This window comes from Trachurus trachurus (genome assembly GCF_905171665.1).
Source record: "Trachurus trachurus genome assembly, chromosome: 24".
Taxonomy (NCBI): domain Eukaryota; kingdom Metazoa; phylum Chordata; class Actinopteri; order Carangiformes; family Carangidae; genus Trachurus; species Trachurus trachurus.
The window spans coordinates 28,925,643-28,945,330 of record NC_139910.1 but is presented as its reverse complement, the minus strand read 5'-3'; the positions used below and the strand labels follow the sequence as shown (position 1 = coordinate 28,945,330).

The following is a 19,688-nucleotide window of genomic DNA, read 5'->3' as shown; positions in this document are numbered from 1 at the left end:
ACATTTTGGCAAATTCGCCTATTGCCATAATACCTATAGTCATAGGGGTAGGTTCATTACCTTTAATTGTCCGTGCATGTTGTTTTGAGATCGGCAGGGCAGAGACGTGAGCTGCTCAGTGAACACAATGGAGGTGAATGGTACAGGTCCCCTGTCCCTCATCAAACTCATCAAATACACAATCCAACAACTCCACAACGCTCTGGTGGACTCTGTGACCTGCACATTCACCACGCTATGAAATAATCATGTATAATTATATAACATTATGACATACGAATACGGTATACCCCATGAGAGAGCACTTGGTGAAAGTCTTTATTATATACTATAGTATATAATACACAATAGTGTCTGCTGTATGGTAATGTAAAAAAGGACCTTCTAGACCTGCTCTATATCAAATGTGCTTTAAGATGACTGCTGCCACAATGAAGTATAAATTATGAATAAACTTGAATTGAGAGGTAGACCTTCTAGTACAACACTGTGGATAGATATTTCACCATATTTCAGAAACACATCTGAATCCCTGATTTCTGATCTGTTCATTTACTTTGCTGTTGATGAGAACTCAACACCTCCTCTGTGTTTCTCTTTCATAAACTCTGTATAATGTACATTTCCACTAATTCCATCAACACAACATCAGATTCATCTCATACTCAATATGTGGCTGCTTATGTTCTCGTTTCCCGGACTAGTTAATTATGGTCTATTCATTTTGGGGTTGTTTTTTTCATTTTCTGTCACAATAAAAGCTTTTCAGCATCTCAAAAACAGCTCTCTTTCCTGGTATGCTTTCACTGTGACAGACTGAACTAAATGGTCTTCCTCATATTATGGTGATGAGCACTCACTGTAAGTTACATTTTGTATGTGTTGATAATAGCAGTGGGGGGAAAATTGATGCAGCATATGATATTTTATTGATATACGGGTCGGACGCCCATGAACAGACTAAGATGTTTATCTTATTAGAAAAACAGATGTTAACAAAGTTTTCATACATAATTTTATAATGTGTATGTGTAATTAATAAATTGCAATCACAGCACATCACACTATTTTTTATATTGCAATAATATCACATCGAGACACAGGTATGGTGATAATATCGTATAGCAGGGCCTCTGGTGATTCCCACCCCTAGTTGATAATGATAAAGAAGATAATAACTCTCAACCTGTATATTGTAAAAGGGATAGGAGGAGTAAGTATGCTGCCTTATCGGTGCAATGCAATGTGCAAATGTCTAGACACACTCTGTGTCAAGTGGAGAGATTGCTTATCAGTTGCTTATTAAAGATGAGCAGATGATTAGCAGATGTAATGATGCTGTTGCGTGCTACGAACACAGCTTGACTCTTAACTCAGGCTCAAGGCAGAAAGAAAGTAAACATGTTTCTGTTGTTGTTGTTGTCTTTTTGCTGCGTTTAAAGGGTCAATAACGGCCCATGGCGGTGTTTTTTTTTTCGCTTCATGTGTAGGCGCAACTTGATCTCGGAATGAGGCGCCGCACAAACATCTGCCTACATTAACCCTTGTGTGCTGCTGACCTAGCCTGAAACACACTCAGACCTTGTGTGTTAATCTAAATAACCTCAGCGCTCTAGGACCGATAGTTACACAAGTCCAACTGACAATGATGGTGATGATGAGTGTTGGGAGGGTTACAGCTAGTCCCATCTGGGTTCATTGTCTTTTGTGTGTCCCCCTGCAAACACTTCCATTGTATTGTGTGAATTTGCAGTCAAATTAATGACAATGTTTTCTGAATCTGTAGTGCCTCTGTGTATTTCCATGTATTTATTTATAAGTTTCAGTGCGTTGAGCTCTCAGGGCCACCTTGTAGCAGAGCTCCAGCTATCAGCTACCAGCACGCTGCGAGAGGAAACAGGATGGGGCTGGAAATTGTTAAGTAATTGTGAAAAGGGAAAGCAGAACTAAGAGCTATTCATGGAGGTAAAATTGATTTGGAAGCCAATCGAGCGTAGACTGCAAGGATGTTTGGAGATTGTGAAATGAGCACAGAAGAAGACGACAAGGGGGCAAATGGTGGGGAGGGAGGGAGGGCAAATAGCGATGGAGGAAGCCCCGGCAGAGCAGAGAGGATGTGCAGGCTGCGGGGGGCTGAAGCGAGGCAGCGGAGCAGAGAAATGGCCCGACACCACGCGGCTTTCAGGGCACGTGTTCCATCGTACTCCACCCGAGGACAGACGCTCACTCGCTGCAGTCAACCTATCAGAGTGAGCCCACACTGGACACACATACAGTGGGTACGGAAAGTATTCAGACCCCTTTAAATTTTTCACTCTTTGTTTCATTGCAGCCATTTGCTAAAATCAAAAAAGTTCATTTTATTTCTCATTAATGTACACTCCATCTTGACAGAAAAAAACAGAAATGTAGAATTTTTTGCAAATTTATTAAAAAAGAAAAACTGAAATATCACATGGTCATAAGTATTCAGACCCTTTGCTCAGTATTGAGTAGAAGCACCCTTTTGTGCTAGTACAGCCATGAGTCTTCTTGGGAATGATGCAAGTTCAAGTTTTTCACACCTGGATTTGGGGATCCTCTGCCATTCTTCCTTGCAGATCCTCTCCAGTTCCGTCAGGTTGGATGGTGAATGATGGTGAAAATTTTCAGGTCTCTCCAGAGATGCTCAATTGGGTTTAGGTCAGGGCTCTGGCTGGGCCAGTCAAGAATGGTCACAGAGTTGTTCCGAAGCCACTCCTTTGTTATTTTAGCTGTGTGCTTAGGGTCATTGTCTTGTTGGAAGGTGAACCTTCGGCCCAGTCTGAGGTCCTGAGCACTCTGGAAGAGGTTTTCTTCCAGGATATCTCTGTACTTGGCCGCATTCATCTTTCCTGCAACCAGTCGTCCTGTCCCTGCAGCTGAAAAACACCCCCATAGCAGGATGCTGCCACCACCATGCTTCACTGTTGGGATTGTATTGGGCAGGTGATGAGCAGTGCCTGGTTTTCTCCACACATACCGCTTAGAATTAATGCCAAAAAGTTCAATCTTCGTCTCATCAGACCAGAGAATCCTATTTCTCATAGTCTGGGAGTCCTTCATGTGTTTTTTGGCAAACTCTATGCGGGCTTTCATATGTCTTGCACTGACCCGACTGGTGGAGGGCTGCAGTGATAGTTGACTTTGCGGAACTTTCTCCCATCTCCCCACTGCATCTCTGGAGCTCAGCCACAGTGATCTTTGGGTTCTTCTTTACCTCTCTCACCAAGGCTCTTCTCCCGCGATTGCTCAGTTTGGCTGGACGGCCAGGTCTAGGAAGAGTTCTGGTCGTCCCAAACTTCTTCCATTTAAGGATTATGGAGGCCACTGTGCTCTTAGGAACCTTGAGTGCTGCAGAAATTCTTTTGTAACCTCCAATGAAGGAGTAGAACCATCTCAAGGAGGTCAGAAGAAATGGACAGCATGTGAGTTAAATATGAGTGTCACAGCAAAGGGTCTGAATACTTATGACCATGTGATATTTCTGTTTTTCTTTTTTAATAAATTTGCAAAGATTTCTACATTTCAGTTTTTTTCTGTCAAGATGGGGTGCTGAGTGTACATTAATGAGAAATAAAATGAACTTTTTTTCCCGTACCCACTGTATAGAGGTGGTGGTGGTGGTGGTGGTGGTGGTGGGGGGGGGGGGCATCTGCATACATTTTCAGTTAGACATGTCACTACTTGTTTTCACAATTAATCGTGGTATTAAACGCCAAAATGCTCAGATACTGGTCCATTTAACTAATGTAACATTGAATTGGTAGGAATTTAAATGTTAGCGTGCCACTTTATACTTTTATATATTATTTAAAAAAACAAAAAAACGTTACAATAAACGTAAACATTTGGTATAGATGACAATTTATGACCTGAATATTTCAAACACTTCCCCTGGGGGATTAAAAATTGTTCATATATTAATAGATACTTGAAATATTTTATGTAATGAGTAATCATTTTTTGACTATATTTGATTTTACACATTCATACTGTTGTGAAATTAATTAATGCATAATAATCGTGATAATCGTAACACCGTGATTATTTCTCTAATCGTACCAAGAACATTTATAATCATGGCATCCCTATTCTCAGTACATGGGGTCATAGAGTACTTACAATTTCACTCAAGCTTAAAGACATTAGGACGGAGAGGGCAGATGAGAAAGCGATCCTGTGGAAGTATCAGCCTCTGTGCATCAGCGCACTTAACCCAGAACTGATCAAAATACACCTCATGTTCAGGCGCTTCTGCATTGCAAAAATCGTTCAGACAACTCCCTGTACCCCAGGGTAATAAACTCAGCGGCAGGATTGCTTCCTTCTGTCTTAAATGCAAAACTGTACCCACATATTCCAGTAAATATACACAGAGAATGACAGCTCCAAAACAGTGGAGACCTGAGCTTAGCAGAATCATCTGTAGGGGGGGTGTCTGCTGTGGGTGTGATGGCCTGTGCTTTTCATGTTGTGGGTTTGATTCCACCTTCCGGTATCATTTTGGCTCTCGCTACACATATGCATGCATAATTCCACTTTCATTAACGCCAAGCTGTTGAGGTTCCTGGAAGTGCACAGCTTCAACGGCAAGCCCCAAATTATGACAAATGCGGCGCAGCACATGAAGCCAATAAATTCAATGACAGACAGGAAGTTTAAGTATGCGGTGAATCAGCCGTGCACCGAACTGTGCAGAAACGAACATGCTGCGGCGGTGTGAGCTCCATCCGTCGAGAGCCGCAGCGTAGAAGTTCAAATTCACCAAACGGCGAGGCAGCTGCAGGCCGGGCGGCCCGCTGCTGGCTCACAACCTGCAGAGGACGATTAACTTTCATCAAATGGAACTGACACATTAAATAAACACATAACTTTGCAGGTCTTATATGTCATGGGCAACTTGCTACAAATACAATATAATAATACAAAGGTTTCAATGCGCGTTAAGTAGAGAAGCTTAGAATACAATTGTAAGTGAGAGGTTCTCCTGAAAGTGAGATAACAGAAGATGAATCGCCTTTGTGTTGACAGCAGCCAAAAAAAACATTTGAGCTCCGGTTTTTGGATTTGATTTGATTTATTTGACAGTTAATGAAAGAAACACATCCAATCCCTCGTCCCACACACAGAAGGGATTGACAGCATGACATCCCAATAAAGACAGATGAGGATAAAAACAAGACTTTTTCCACTGTGGTAGGAGTTCATTAGCCTGACTCTCGCCAGACCCTTGTAGTTCCGCAAAGCTACGCTGAGCTCCACACAAGGGTCTGGGACTGCTCCATAGGCGATTCATTTCAGAAGGCGGGGCCTTGTAAAAAAATCTTGTATGTGATTGGATAAACCACTTGTCCGTTATCTTGAATGACGTGCTACTTCAGCCACTCACTGCGAGCCGCCATCGTTGTTTGACTCAAACAGTCGCTTCAGCGCTACGTCACACCTCAGAAAGTCCCGCCCGGCGATCCTGATTGGTTCATTATTTTTTGCTCCGGGGAAGAAGTTTGCATTGGCCTCGAGTCCAGACCCTTGTGTGAAGCTGAGCGTAGCGCCTCTGGTGGAGCTTTGCGGAACTACAAGGGTCTGGCGAGAGCCAGGCTAGGAGTTCATATTATAATACAGAAAACACTCGCTCCTTGGCGGCTGTCATTCCCCCCAGTCTCTCCTCCTGCTTTCCTGTCTATCTGCACTGTCCTATCAAAAAAAGGCAGGAAATCCCCCACCAAAAAAATCTTTAAAAAAAAGAAAGAAAAAAAAACTTTCACACATTAAACTTAGTTAGCAGCTGTCACTTCCAGTTTCAGATGATTTGTGAAATTCCTCCAACATATCTGACGCTCCACTTTTTGAAGGTCATCTTCACAAATTAGGCTCTTTCGACATCCTGCTAAGATTTAATTAACTAAGATTAATGTACATATCTTGGAACAAGTTATTACTATTAATGCAGATGCATAATGAATGATGTTGGATTACTACATCTTACTTCATGTGCTATTTGGGATTTTTGTGGTAATGCATATATGATAATAATAAGCTTCAAGGCAATTGGGTCAGTCTTTGTAAATAGTTCCCAAAGGATTGAATAAATAATGTAAAGATAAATAAAACCAGTAAAAATGTTAATTAAAATGTCAAGCCTCCTCTCCATATCCCTGTTCCCTGTTCCCAGTACTCGCTTAGTTCTCCAGCAGCAAGAAGGACAGTAGTTATAAAGTAGTGTTTTTCTAAACTCTCTGTGACTTCACTAAAAACACTCAGTTGGTGCGGAGGAGGGTGGTGAGCATGGAGCAACATCAGTCTACACTACAGCCTTACCATGCACCCCCATAAGAAAAAGGGCAAAAAAAGGGCAATTCTTGCTTTTGTAGAGAGTGTATCTCTCTGTTCATCTTCCTTCCAACAAATACAGACAGAAGTGCAGACATATAATAAATCTGATAAAGCTGCGGGTGGCACAGACTACAAGCTGTAACCTTTTCAGCTGCATCAGAGCCAAGGCAGAAAAATTCGTAATGTGTTTAACTGACAGCCGGATCAGACGACTGAGCATCTGATCACATTCTCCATCCCTTATCCACCAAGGAAATAAAATCACTATATATATGCATTAAAGCAGAAGTAAGTGATCCGGTGGTTTTGACTAACTTCTTGTCAGCAGATGGAGTTAGCAGTCCCCACCCTCGTCCCTACGTCACCACATTCACGTGCATCCCTTGGCTGCACACACAGAGAGGACCGCCCCTTTATGCCGTTCTCTCTCCTCATTGGATAAAGGTTGTAGGATACAAGGAAAGTTTTCTCCTGGGCTCAGAGCAGAGCAGAGTGACTGACAGACCCGTGTTTCAGACCAAACACTCTATAGAAGTGATTGCTGTCGGAAGATACAACTATTTAAGACTTATATTAACACAAACATTCCGCTTACTTCTGTTTTAATATCCAGGAAAAATACTATAACTTTTTTATAACATTTTTGACACCACCCCCTCTTACACTACACTTCCTGTTGTGAACCAGATGCCAGAAGTCGCTCAAGCATTGCATGTCTGTAATATGCAATCATGTCTGAATGAGGCTGAGAGGATCATTATTATAAAATTACAAATATCTGAATAAACAGAGAAGTTATCAGTGATGTTACATATTCAATCTTTCAAAAATATCTCTACTTTTTTTCTTTTTTGTAAATGATTGATTCTTCTCCACCTCTAAACTGAATGAGATGTTTTCCCTGAAATAACGCTTATCTCTGGAAACACACAGCCCTGGGTGTGTGGACACCAGCTGTGTGTCTCTGCCCCTCTGCCTCTCCACTTAGAGTTGCAATTTTATTAATTATTGGATTTCTCTTCATTAAAATTCAGACAGAACCTGTCACTAAAATGTTTTAAAGACACATTTATAGACTCAGCCTAGATATTGACAACCATAGTGTAAGGTGACAGTTTTATCTGTCGCTGGTATTATGTCAATATAACAACAGCTCTTTTTTTTGTATCTAGTTCTGCTGCATTCATTCACAGTTCACTGCACTGGACATCAATCCGATACTTTTGTATGTGATTTTATGAATACTGACAATGGGAAAATATTCATATTCAATTCAATATAATATTAATATATTCATATTAATATTTCTGTCATATTCCCCAGCCCCAATTTACACATAAAGCACAAACATTAGCAGATATGAGGAAGAGACCCAGTGCAGCGATGTATAACAGTCCTGTCATTAGTCACTGTTCAGTTAAAGGCCAGACAAAGATATGATTAAGACATTAACATATTCTCCTCTGCTCTAAAGGATATGAAATCTAATATGGCAATATCAAGACCAAATCAAAGTAAGCAACCAGTCTCGTCATGGTCACAGTATTTCAACAACTTAAAAAGTAAAACAACAATATACCAGAAACCCTTTAGGTTAAAAAAAAAAAAAAAGAGGCAAGTTTCCAGTTCAAACTAACAAAGCTGCCTGGAGTCTGGGGGAGGTTTTCAAAAATAAAAATAAAAGATTTAAGTGGTGGATGTTCACAGGAGGTAAGAAAATGAGCCTGGACATCCACAGCTATAAGCCGTGTGCAGACAGACCTAGAACACTGTAAAAGGAGTTGGGCACCTTTGATGTTTGGCACAAACATACAATTTCATCCTTAGAATTCCCATTAACGCCAAAAGCGCGAGTAGCCGGGAGCCCGAAGAGCAAGGATCACAACTGTAGTGTCCTCGAAATGTTCTTGACACCACACAATTGTTATGCAAGAGAGAGGAAGAGAGTGGCGCTCAGAAAGAAATAATCAAGGAGAGAGGAAGGGCTATTAGAATGAAAAGATGGGGAAGGGGGGAAGACTGCAGGACATGGGTTGCATTGCAGAGTGTGGGGAGAAACGTCTAATTCCAGTGTGTGTGTGTGTGTGTGTGTCTGTCTACTTTGTGGCTGTGTTTCCTTTCTTGTGGGCTTCCTAAATTTCACCCTTTTCATGATTCCAGACTTTATTTATGACCTTAAATCCTTGCTTGCATTTAAAGTCTTTACCCAGTATTCTTTGCTGATGGAAAAGTAGGTGGTATTATGGATAGTAACTAGGCCATATCACTGGACAGATTTTCCCAGCAGGCTGAATGATTTTTATTTTTTACTTTTCTATGAATAATACTCAGGCCTGTCTGAATCATTGATAAGATATACTTAAAAGTTAAGAGGCAGTTTGGACAACACTGTTTATGAGCATTGTCATTAACACTTAATGACCACCTGAATTGCCTCAGAAACGAGGTAATCACTCAGATAATTTATTTAGAGCATCCATCCCTCAGCCAATCATGATGAAGGCACACTCCCTTGTTAGAAATGCATCTCTCACCTTCCCAACAGTCAACAGCAATTTTTATTTTTCACATTAACACTTTATTCAGATTAAAATATTAAGCTTCGGGGAAAATAGGGAATGAGACAAGGAAAATAACCACCATCTATTAACTATAAAGCATCAGGCTGTGTGTGATTCATCTGGTGATGAACAGTCACACTGAGTGTTTGCTTTGTGGTGATCAGTCCCAGCAGCAGGTTGCATGTTGTTAAAAAAGACAACTCTGTTTTTAAAAGTTGGAGAAAGTGTCCACGTAATGGGTTTTATAGCAGAAAATGCTGGCTGGGCCCCAAAGAGCGCCTCATCTCAGCACTCTGTTCAAGCGGTGCCTTGTGTGTGAGTTTTGTTCCTATGGCAACAATATCGTCTGGCCAATCTAGTCCAACAACTGGGGAGTCTTTGCTGTGTCCAAAATCACTCACTCACTATATAGTGTGAGAATGTTTAGCAATTATTACTGTTCACTAGTGCACTCATTTTATCCCACAATGAAATGTAGTGGACATGTGATGGTCACTAACCAAAGCAAGATATCCCATCATGCACTGCGGTCACGGTTCATGGTTACGATCTAGAATGTTTTAATTATGCGGTGTAATACGTAATTAACTGTGCGGCGGAATGTGTCCGAAAGTGTTTATTCATTTGACCAGTGAGTTCACTATATAGTCCACTATACTGAATTCCCTACAGGGAGTATTGAATGAGTGAGTGATTTCGGACGCAGCCTTTGTCGTGGGAGTTTCTATACGACTCATAAAGTTTGGGGCGAGGCTTGATGAAAAAAAAAAAAACTTCTACTCCATCTTCTAGGATACCAAGGTGATGATCGCTGCCCCGTCTGATTGGCTGCCAGAAAAGAAGCTGCTGTGACAACACAGTCAGAGGTGACAATACATCCTCTGGCCAGCGCTATTATTCAGAGCAGACTGGACACAATGAAAGTGAAGTGCTGTAACCTCAACAGAGGCAAAGAAGTCATAAAAATGGGGGTAAAACCTAAGTTAACATTGCCGCTGCTTTCCACCTCAGGAGACAGGTCTTTAGGGGTTTGATGCCGAACTCACAAAGTTTCTTAAGTAAACAGTTGTAATGTTGGTTATGTAGCAAAACAAAAGCATATCAAATCTTACAAATGTTATGGAACTAGTCTATTTTTATCCACACAATAAAGTTAGAAAGAGCATTGTCTTTTAGCTAAAGGAATATCTTTGTAAGCTGCACTGCCACCAGGCTGAAGGGAGCACAATGACCGTACAACTCACAGAATTAATGTAAACCGCTGATTAACAAACTTGTTTCTGACAACACTTCCAGATTGTTAAGAAATTGATAATTATTTGTCATTCAACTCTGGCAATTTCAATTTTACAATCACACTCTTTAAAATGATGGTGGTAGTATAAAAATGATGGCTCACACAGCTCTATCTATATTTTTCTCCCAGTCCCAAATGTGTAGGAAACCAGAACATACTGTACAGTGGCTCAGAGTTAATGTGTGTCTGCCTGCATGTATATACAGTAAGGTCAACTGCAGTGTATGGTGCAGGGCTCTTGCCGAAGGCGGCGACACGTTTGATGTGTAGTCTAAGTTGTCTTGACAGCACAGGGACTGTGGTCTCCTCTGCAACTAATCCAGCACGGTTGGCACAAGCCAGTGGCACTGGGCATCATTCCTATAGCAGCAGCAGCAGCAAATGAGGCATTAACCTACACATTATGGCTGTGTGGAGGAGGACTGAGTGTGTGTGAAAAGACTCAAGAGTGCAGTTATGAGCAGGCAAAAACTATTGTGCGATGCTCCTTCCCACAGTTATCTATCTGCACATACTGCATGCATATCATTTCATCCCCTAACTGAATATTGTACATTTTCTTCTTACCTCCTACAATTTTGTCTTTCTCTAAAGTTTAAGAAATCAAACCATTAGAAAATACTGGTGCTTTGGGTCAGAAAAAAAAGAGGACACCTTTCAGTGGTGAGTAGATGAAGAGGAATGGAAAGAATGAAAGCGCTGTAGCTAAAAGCTCTTCAGGTTAAATCGTCCTCTCCAGTTAGTCATGATTTCCCACTCAGGGAATCCATCAGTGGCGTTCGGAGTGGAATCAAGCGGCTCTCGGAGGTGTGATAGGCTATCAGGGTGGGACAGGCTCCTCAGAATGAGAGATGAGCCTGGTCGGCTCAGAAACCACATCCACCAGGATCTTCTGGGATGGCGGCTGGCAGCTCCAGCTTTGATGATGGGGCGAGCTCAACCATGGCTTGGGATTTTATTAGTGTTTTTCCACCTCGTGGCACTGACTCAACTTGACTACAGGCTTTTACATGGTTTTTTTTCTCCTCCCAGTGCAGATAGTAAATCCTAAATGTTATTATCTTGGCAGCGACTGAGCGATATGACTTCAAACTGCTGTCATAATTTTAACAAACTTTGGTAAACCTTTAATTTGCAGGCCGTTGATTACATGATAATGTCAAGAAATAACAATTAATTAGGGGTGGGCAAAAATATCGATATGGCAATACTTTATGTCGCGATACGATATCGATATTCAATATTTAAATATCGATTTAAAAAAATTCAAATAAAATAAAATTCTAAAAAAAAAAATTCAAATAAATCATGTTTCAGACGTAAATCCAGTCCGCGAGGTGTCACTGTACTGCTACCTCAGACAGTGTGTTGTACATGCAAATATGTTGTTGTAACTTGCACTTGTATAAAATGGCATGGATAATTTGAATTACATTGTTTTGACTCAGTTTGTCCCATAAATTATCACTATCATCTGATGTACATACAACTAGGATTTTAAGATGCATACTAATGCCTTTTACATTTTTCAGTGAACTATGTAGAATATCGCAATATATCGCAAAATTTGGATATCGCAATATCGTATCGTATCGTGACTCAAGTATCGTGATGCGTATCGTATCGTGAGGTCCTTGGCAATACCCACCCCTACAATTAATTGTATCGTAATGTCTAAAAATAGCCTAGAAATTAGGGGTGCAACGGATCAAAAAACTCACGGATCGGATCATTTTTCGGATCAGCAAAAAAAAAAAAAAACACGAGACAAATAAACATAACTTTGTCTTCCCTTTATTATGTAAAACACTTACAGTAGAGTTAGTGACGGTGTTACTACATGGTAAAAGTAATGTCAAATTACTTCTCTCCCTAACCCCCTTCATCTGCAGTTAACCAACTTGCTCAGTTACTGTAGCCTACTCCTCCACACAGGCAGGCTCCACAAAGTGCTGTATTACTCCGCCATCAGTTGTTTGGATCAGCGGCGTGTGTAAGAGAGACGGAGTGATAAAAGGCTTTTTTCCCCCATGACTACTACTACTACTACTACTACTACTACATGACTTGTGACTTGTTACAGTGAGAACAGAGGCTCTCTGCCTTCCATCAGTGTAGCAGGCTACCTGGCCGCCGGCCCGTTGTCCCAGCTCTTGTCTCTGTGGCACCGCCACACAAACGCGCTGCGTAACGTCATCCCCCGCTCCATTTATTGATTTCTCGTCGGCTTCGTTGTAAACAAATGCACGTGGAACATGCACACAACTTTTTTTTTTTCATAAATCAATCCGCGGATCACGTGTGTGCCGAACCGAAGATATTGATCCGAACGGATCACGGATCAATGATGACTAGAAATAATGGGCAACTTCATAATAATGTCGAGAAATATAGGCAAGAAATAACGATTGATTGCGTAGAAATAGCCCAGAAATATCAGTCAATTGCAAGGACTTGGTGGATAAAAATTCTGGCCTTTCCCAAAAAATTCAAAGCATGAAAGTACAATCTTTTGCCTTTAAGAAAAACATGACATTACTATGAAATTGATGGTTATTTCTAGGCTATTTCTTGACATTATCACATAATTAACGGCCTGTAAATTAAAGAGATAGTTTGGATTTATTCGCATGAAGTTGTATGACATCCCCATTAGCAGTAGGGCTGCACAATTAATCGAATTTTAATCACGATCACGATTTTGGCTGCCACAGAAAAAGCAAAGCAAAAAAAGAGAGAAAAGGCCAGTGCAGAGGGGCAGAGCAGCCTCGATTCTTGACACAGTTTCCTTTAAAGGGACAACGAGGAGTTTCTATTCGGTTATAAAAAAGTCTCACGTTAATGTGGATGAATCTCCGCTACCCACACTTGTTAATGGGCCCATTTTCGATAAATATATCGTTCTGTCTCTATCGTTATTTTGTTATTATTAGTGGTGGCGGAAATGCTGGTCGAGCCGACCAGCGTTTTTTACTTTCGGTTTCGCAACGAGTCATGAGAATAACGCAGCTGAATCGCCGTTTATGGTCGGAACTCCGACGGTATGTGAACCTCTTTGAACCTCTGACTTTAATTCTTGATGAATGAAAACATGAGTCTGTCTTGCGCCGGTCAAAAGAATTTTACGGTGCGCGCGGAGGCTCATAAATGTAGTGTGAAAACGCTTTGCTTTTCCAAAACTCCTCGTTGTCCCTTTAAAGGAAAGCTTTCATTGTGTGTTTTCTTCATATTGCATTGCAATATCCTGTTTAAAGTGATCATATAATAAAACAACTAATCAATACTGTATAGATAAAGGAGTGATAATAACCTACAGTAAATGCTTTGAATCTCTTAGCTATAGCTGTGCAGTATCCTTAGTAGAACGGAGAGCAGCAGATCATGGTCATTACAACCAGAAGAGACAGGAGACTTTTATTTTTTAGAGTCTTGAGACTTGACTTGGACTCGTGACCAAAGACTTGAGACTTGATGAAGTCTCACCCCTCAAAGACTTGAGACTTGACTCAGACTCGTGACCAAAGACTTGAGACTTGACTTGGACTTGCAAAAAAAGACTTGTGGACATCTCTGCCCCAGCCAACTAGCAGGAACTACCTTCGTCAACACCAAAACCAGGCCCAACTCTGCTCACAGGACGGAGTAGGGGAAAAGTCACTGTTGATGCACGACACTGCTAATGGGGATGTCATAGAAATTCATGTAAAAAAAAATCCAAACTATCCCTTTAAAAGGTTACCCAAATGACTTTAGCACTAAGTATAAAAGTGCAATAGCTAAATATGACAGTCTGCAGTGAGGGCATACACTGGCTTGGCTGTGTTTGTTCAGGACATCCCGGTGTTCCAGTACTATGATGACACAGTAATGATGACAGTTCTCTCTGACCAATCCCTCAGCTCACTCGGGGCCTGAGTGGAGGGAAATAATAATAATAATAATAATCAGAAGAAAAACCAGGCAGCTACTGTACACAATTTCTGCACAATGAAAAACCCAAAAAAGGCAAGTAGAGTAAAGTAGAGCCTGGTACCATGCAGTGGGAAGGACTGTACTTCCTGGATTAACACCAGATATTGAGAGGGAACATAGATAATGCATTGCAAATCTGTACAGTATGAATGGACTGTAATTCCTAGGGATGCTGAGTCGTTGGAGGAGAGGAGAAGGCATTTTAAGATTTTAGCATGGCATTCTTTTCACACCGCTATCCCTGCCAGCGTCTGGGCGCACTGTGACGGACGCCTCAGTGCTCCGCATCCCCCTGCTGAGTTTCATTTCCATGACCATTTTTGGTCCTCGCTTTGGGTAACAGTGAGCAGAGATGACAAGGAAAAGCCCTTTCCAACACAAGTGTCTCTGACCTCTGTTGGGTTTGCAGAGGTCCAGTCACTAGCTCAAGGCAGAAGGGTGATAATCCTGGTATGCCACATCGTCTTATATAACACACATTTTGAGTGTTCGCCACTGGGAATGATTCATAGCTGGTCCAGAGGGGGTGAGCAGCTATACTTTTGCGTAATAACAAGCCAACTCCAGAGATGTGAAAGGCACTGAGCACAAGGGGAGGGTGTGGGGAGAGAGACTCTTCAGAAGTCTAAGGATTTTTTTATTTTTATTATTGCTCTTCAGCTGCTCCTGCCTGCGGTACATTCAGCTAAAAGGTAAAACCGGGAGTAGAAAAAAAAAAAAAAAAACTAATCCCACTCTTTGAGCCAGTGCTTGAATTCTGTGAAAATGGAGGGGGGGTGATAAGGTACAGTGAGGAAGGCTGGGATGACGTTAATTTTACACACCACACAGTGCACTGACTGCAGACATTGAAATAAAAAATTGCACAACACTGTGAATGTGGTCATCCGGAACAAAAAGGCTAACCAGGAGTTAAAAAGGAAACCGCTGGCAATCTTAGGAGTTGTAAGGGGGGTAAAAAAAAAAGTAGCATCAGGTTACGTCTGTTTAAAAAAAATATTAATTTTCCTTCTAGCCTGAGAACACTCTCTGTACTTCTCAGTGACCCTACTAGCTTCAAGCTACAACCGCCCTCCTCTATAGCCAGAATCTAAGAGATTTTCTCTTACCCTCACCTCACAAATGCGTCAGGGCCACTGATTACTTTTTTTTTTTTTTTTTTACTTTTGAGTGGAGAGAACCCTGTCTTAACACTTCTGTGACTGCAGCAGTAACGTTACAGCAGATGCACTAATATAAAACAAAAAAGAAATCTGTGAAATAAACAAGATATGAAGATCCATCTTGATATGTGCTGACATGCAGCGAATGTTATCATCTTCCTGGAGATCAACCTTACTCTGCACAAGGGTCTACATGATGCACATCAATCTTAAAGACAACCCACAGAATAACAGTCCCTGTTATCTGAGTGGGGTTACCCTTAAAAGGGATAGTTCAACATTTTTATGGCCCATTACCATTATCCCTATAGTTTTAGGTTCATTACCTTAAATTGTCGATGTAAGCTATTTTTAGAATGGCGGAGCAGAGCTGCTACGGAGGCTCATGGAATTTCTTGGTTTCCCTCATCAAACTCATCAAATACACAATCCAACTCCACAACGCTCTGGAGTTGAAGTTGTGACCTGCACATTCACCACGCTATGAGATAATAATGGAACGTTACCAGACGGAGTTGTTTTTGAGGCAAATGCAGAGACTGCTTGCCGAAAAACTGCCCCCGACGGGAACGCGTATCAGCGGTTTTGCATGAATTTACCTCGCACTCGCAGTACCATGGCGTCTTCCAACTGGCCCGTTTGGGCACATGCAAAAGAGTAAAGCAATCAATTAAGGGAGCAGACAGACTTTTTTCCACCTCCAGGCGTCATAGAAAGACCACGGGAACAGCCGTTACAAAACCAGTATGAAGTGGATTTCGCATAATATGGGCCCTTTAAAGGGATAGTTCAGTTTCTTTTGAAGTGGGGTTGTATGAGGTACGAATGGCCCCCTAACCCCACTTAAAAAAAAACAACCTGAACTATCCCTTTAATGAAATACCGTAAATGTAAGTACATTTTATCATTGAAACTAAGCAAACAACAGTGTGGTAAGTATGCAAGGCTATTCTGGATAGATGATCAAAGGAGGAAAGAGAAGTGATGCCAGTGGTTAAGTAAGGTATCATTTTCTGTGGTTTAACATGTTGCCAGATACAGTTTTATTGACTGCGACTGGATGTGGAGGCCAGGGCAGAGGAAGTGAATGAGAGGCAGGACAGAAGCACAGAGCAGAGGGCCAAAGAGCAGCTGCTGTTGCTGCTGTACCAGGAGAAGCAGATGCAGAGGACCAGAAGAGCAGGGCCAATGAGAGCAATAACAGTCCTTTTTCCTAAACCTTGAGACATATCATGTGTAAGATAGACAGATATTTCTCTGGCTCATTAGCGTGCACAAATGCAGTGTAGGTACTTAGGCCTCAAGAGCCCGTCTGGTGCCGGCAGATACATAAAAACCTCCAGGCAGGGCACGCTTTGCAAGCAAAGAAAAATTAATAGATTAACTGAAACGTTGGAATTAAATTCATGATTTTTTTTAACACAAAACTGCTGCTGGGCCCAGTGACAACGAGACAAAAAATAAATCGCTTCACACTGTCACTATCATAAAGTACTGGATGCTATTTCCCACTGTCCCAGTTGTGCTCTCACTGCTATCCCACGCATCAATATCATCATCATCGTTGTTACACAAAAAGGTCCGAGGTCATCACTGAGGAGACAACACGGACCTGTGTTTTCATTTGCAAGCTGCTGATATTTAATAGAGCTGAAATGATGATTCAAATAACTGATTGGCCAAATTAATTATTCAAGTCATTTTTCAAGGAAAAGGCTAAAAACCCACTGGTTCCATGATTTGAATTGGGAACATTTACTGCTTTTACTTCATTTTGTGAGATACTAAATTGAATATCCCTGGGCTCATGGGCGAACAGTTGGGTGTATTATCAAATACTTTAAGTTTGATCAAACATTTGAGTACAGACTCATACATGCATTTTCTTTGCATTTTCATTTTTTATCTAATTATTTTGAGAAAATTGACATAAATTTTGTATTTTGGAGCAGATGACCAGTGGTTCTAGCAACTCGGTTGCTTAGCAGACAAATAAGTAGTTACTGTTCTTTAACAGGTATGTACGATGTCCACATTTTGTTCTTTATGAGACAAAAACTAACCATACCAAGAGTACACTCATTCTGAAACTCTGAATATGAAAATAGAAACTGAAAGCTGGACACAGCAGTTCCAGGCCGATGGCTTTAAACAAATAATATATGCCAGTGGGTGGTTACTACCTGCATGAGTGTGTCTGTCCTTGGAGCAATGACTGTACTGGTGTAGAGCAAACAATAAGCTTGCACGATACACTGGCCCCTACTTGGTGATACGTGGCATGAGCTCAGTGCTCCCTTCATGTTACCACCTATTTATCTATTTCTAGATTTCAAGTTTCACATCACCTCAGTAAAGAATAATGTATAATAACTCCACTAGACTTTATACTAAGTGGATAACAACTTGCATGGCATGCCATGTTTGCCTTGTAGGCTAAAGACCTGTGCAAAGACACATGTACTCAGATATAAGTAACACAATGACGACCTAAAATAACAAATAAAGAAACAGACCATCCACATGCCCGAATGTCAAACAATTTAAAGTCACTTGCACAAGCCTACAGTCAGTGTGGTTGTGTGCGGCGGGTAAACTAAGTTATTTCCTGGTTCTAATTGATGACGCTGACTCAGAACATGAGAAACTAGATTACTTGGTTGCCTTTATGAGTTCAACATTATTTGATCTAAAGTAGTTTGTTGTGTAGGATCAGGTGTCTCTGTGAGGTCTTACAGTTCCACAACAGTATATTTGGTTATCATGATAATAACATAACATTTCAATCCACCGTGTCTACTATATTCTCTCCTTTCATGCAGTCATTCAGTAATCTATTTTTAGTTTTTGGCCTCATCACTGGGGCAAATCTTTCACACACACACCACCACCTAGCAAAAATCACAAGTTTAATAACTTACCATGACAGAAATACACACAAAAATCAAGCCCCACTGCCTGATTGTCATGTATTATTCAATAACTTACACTGTTCAACAGTAACTTCACCTCTGTTAAGCTAATCATTCATGAGTAGGATACCCTGTGGCTGAGGAGCAGTTTTGTCATCATCATCATGTCAAAAATCGTTACAAATGAGAACTATGACCCTGACGCCACCTTGATCATCCTCTGTGTTAAAAACAAACAAACAAAAAAAACACTCCTCTGCCCAGTGCTCCAGCTACAGTGCAGGACAACACACTTCATAGCTGATAATGACTGAGGCTACACTGACAGACGTGTCCTAAACAAACTGTAGCGTGACACAGCCGTGAGCTATCCCAGTGCAGGAAGCTGAATGTATTTGGATGTTTTTGTCCTGAATATACTGCCTGGTGCAAAACACCATGTCAAGTACAGAAGTCGAGTTAGCTAGCAAACACTAGTCCTTAGAAACAGTGAATACACTCAGCACACGGCTCGTGTCTGAGTAGTAGCCTCATTTGCTTCTGTCAGACGTCGCTAACCGTCATTGTTTATCACTTAATTCCTGTCAGTACAGTGAAGTAACTGTTAGCGGCTTTCAGGTGTGTGTGTCGTGTTAGCACAGCTCGCTGACGGCTGCAGCTCAGTACAAAGACAACATTTGAAGAAAAGCTTACCTGGACTCTTGAGGTTATATTTGTTCTCCATGGTGACAGACTCAGTTGAAACGATGAAGTGCTGCTCAGTTTCACTTGCTAACTGGCTAACTAGCTACCAGCTACCTGCTTAACGTCAGCTAAACTCAGCAGCCCCGGTTAGCTTTCTGAAACGGGAGCAGGACAGGTGAAACCGGAGCTCGTCCTGTCTCCGGTGCCCCGGTAGCTAGGGTAAAGGCTGGTTGAATCCGGTCGCCACAAAATCTTGTGAAGAGTTGTTTTTCCAAGTTATCCGTTGTTTCGGGTTTGAAACTAGTTTGTTAAACGTTACTGCGTGACGTCATTTAAGGGAACGTAAACAGGAAGTGAGTGAGCTGTTGGCTGCTCGGGAATAGGCTACGTTTGAATCGTAAACACAAAATCCTCTCCATAAACACTTTTAGTTGTCCTCGAGGGGAAAACGTCATGAAATCAAGGGCAGATGTGAAGCAGAAATCATTAGGAAAAGACAATCGCGCTGTTGACTGAATCCAGCTGCACTTTCACTACGTTTTTTTTAATCCAACTTTATTTATAACACACGGAGGACAGTGCTGTAGCTCACAGTTTACTGTCCAAAGCTGAACCATCAGTTTCTCTTACGAAGAAACACCAAAGATATTGATGAAAATAAAAACAAGATAAACGTGACTAAACTGTTGAAATAACATTTTATTTAGAAAGAAAGCAACATACAAGTAGAAAAAGTTGAGATGTT

At 41.3% G+C, this 19,688-nt stretch overlaps 1 protein-coding gene across 1 annotated transcript in view; it reads right to left on the bottom strand.

Annotated features, from left to right (window-relative positions):
* ube2j1 (ubiquitin-conjugating enzyme E2, J1) overlaps positions 1 to 19,441 on the bottom strand; it is a 49,640-nt gene extending 30,199 nt beyond the window's left edge. Inside the window, exon 1 of the mRNA XM_084001122.1 lies at positions 18,953 to 19,441. Coding sequence (XP_083857248.1) covers positions 18,953 to 18,983 — 31 coding nt within the window. The 5' untranslated portion in view covers positions 18,984 to 19,441. The remainder of the gene's footprint in view (positions 1 to 18,952) is intronic.
* Between the last annotated feature and the right edge of the window lie 247 nt (positions 19,442 to 19,688).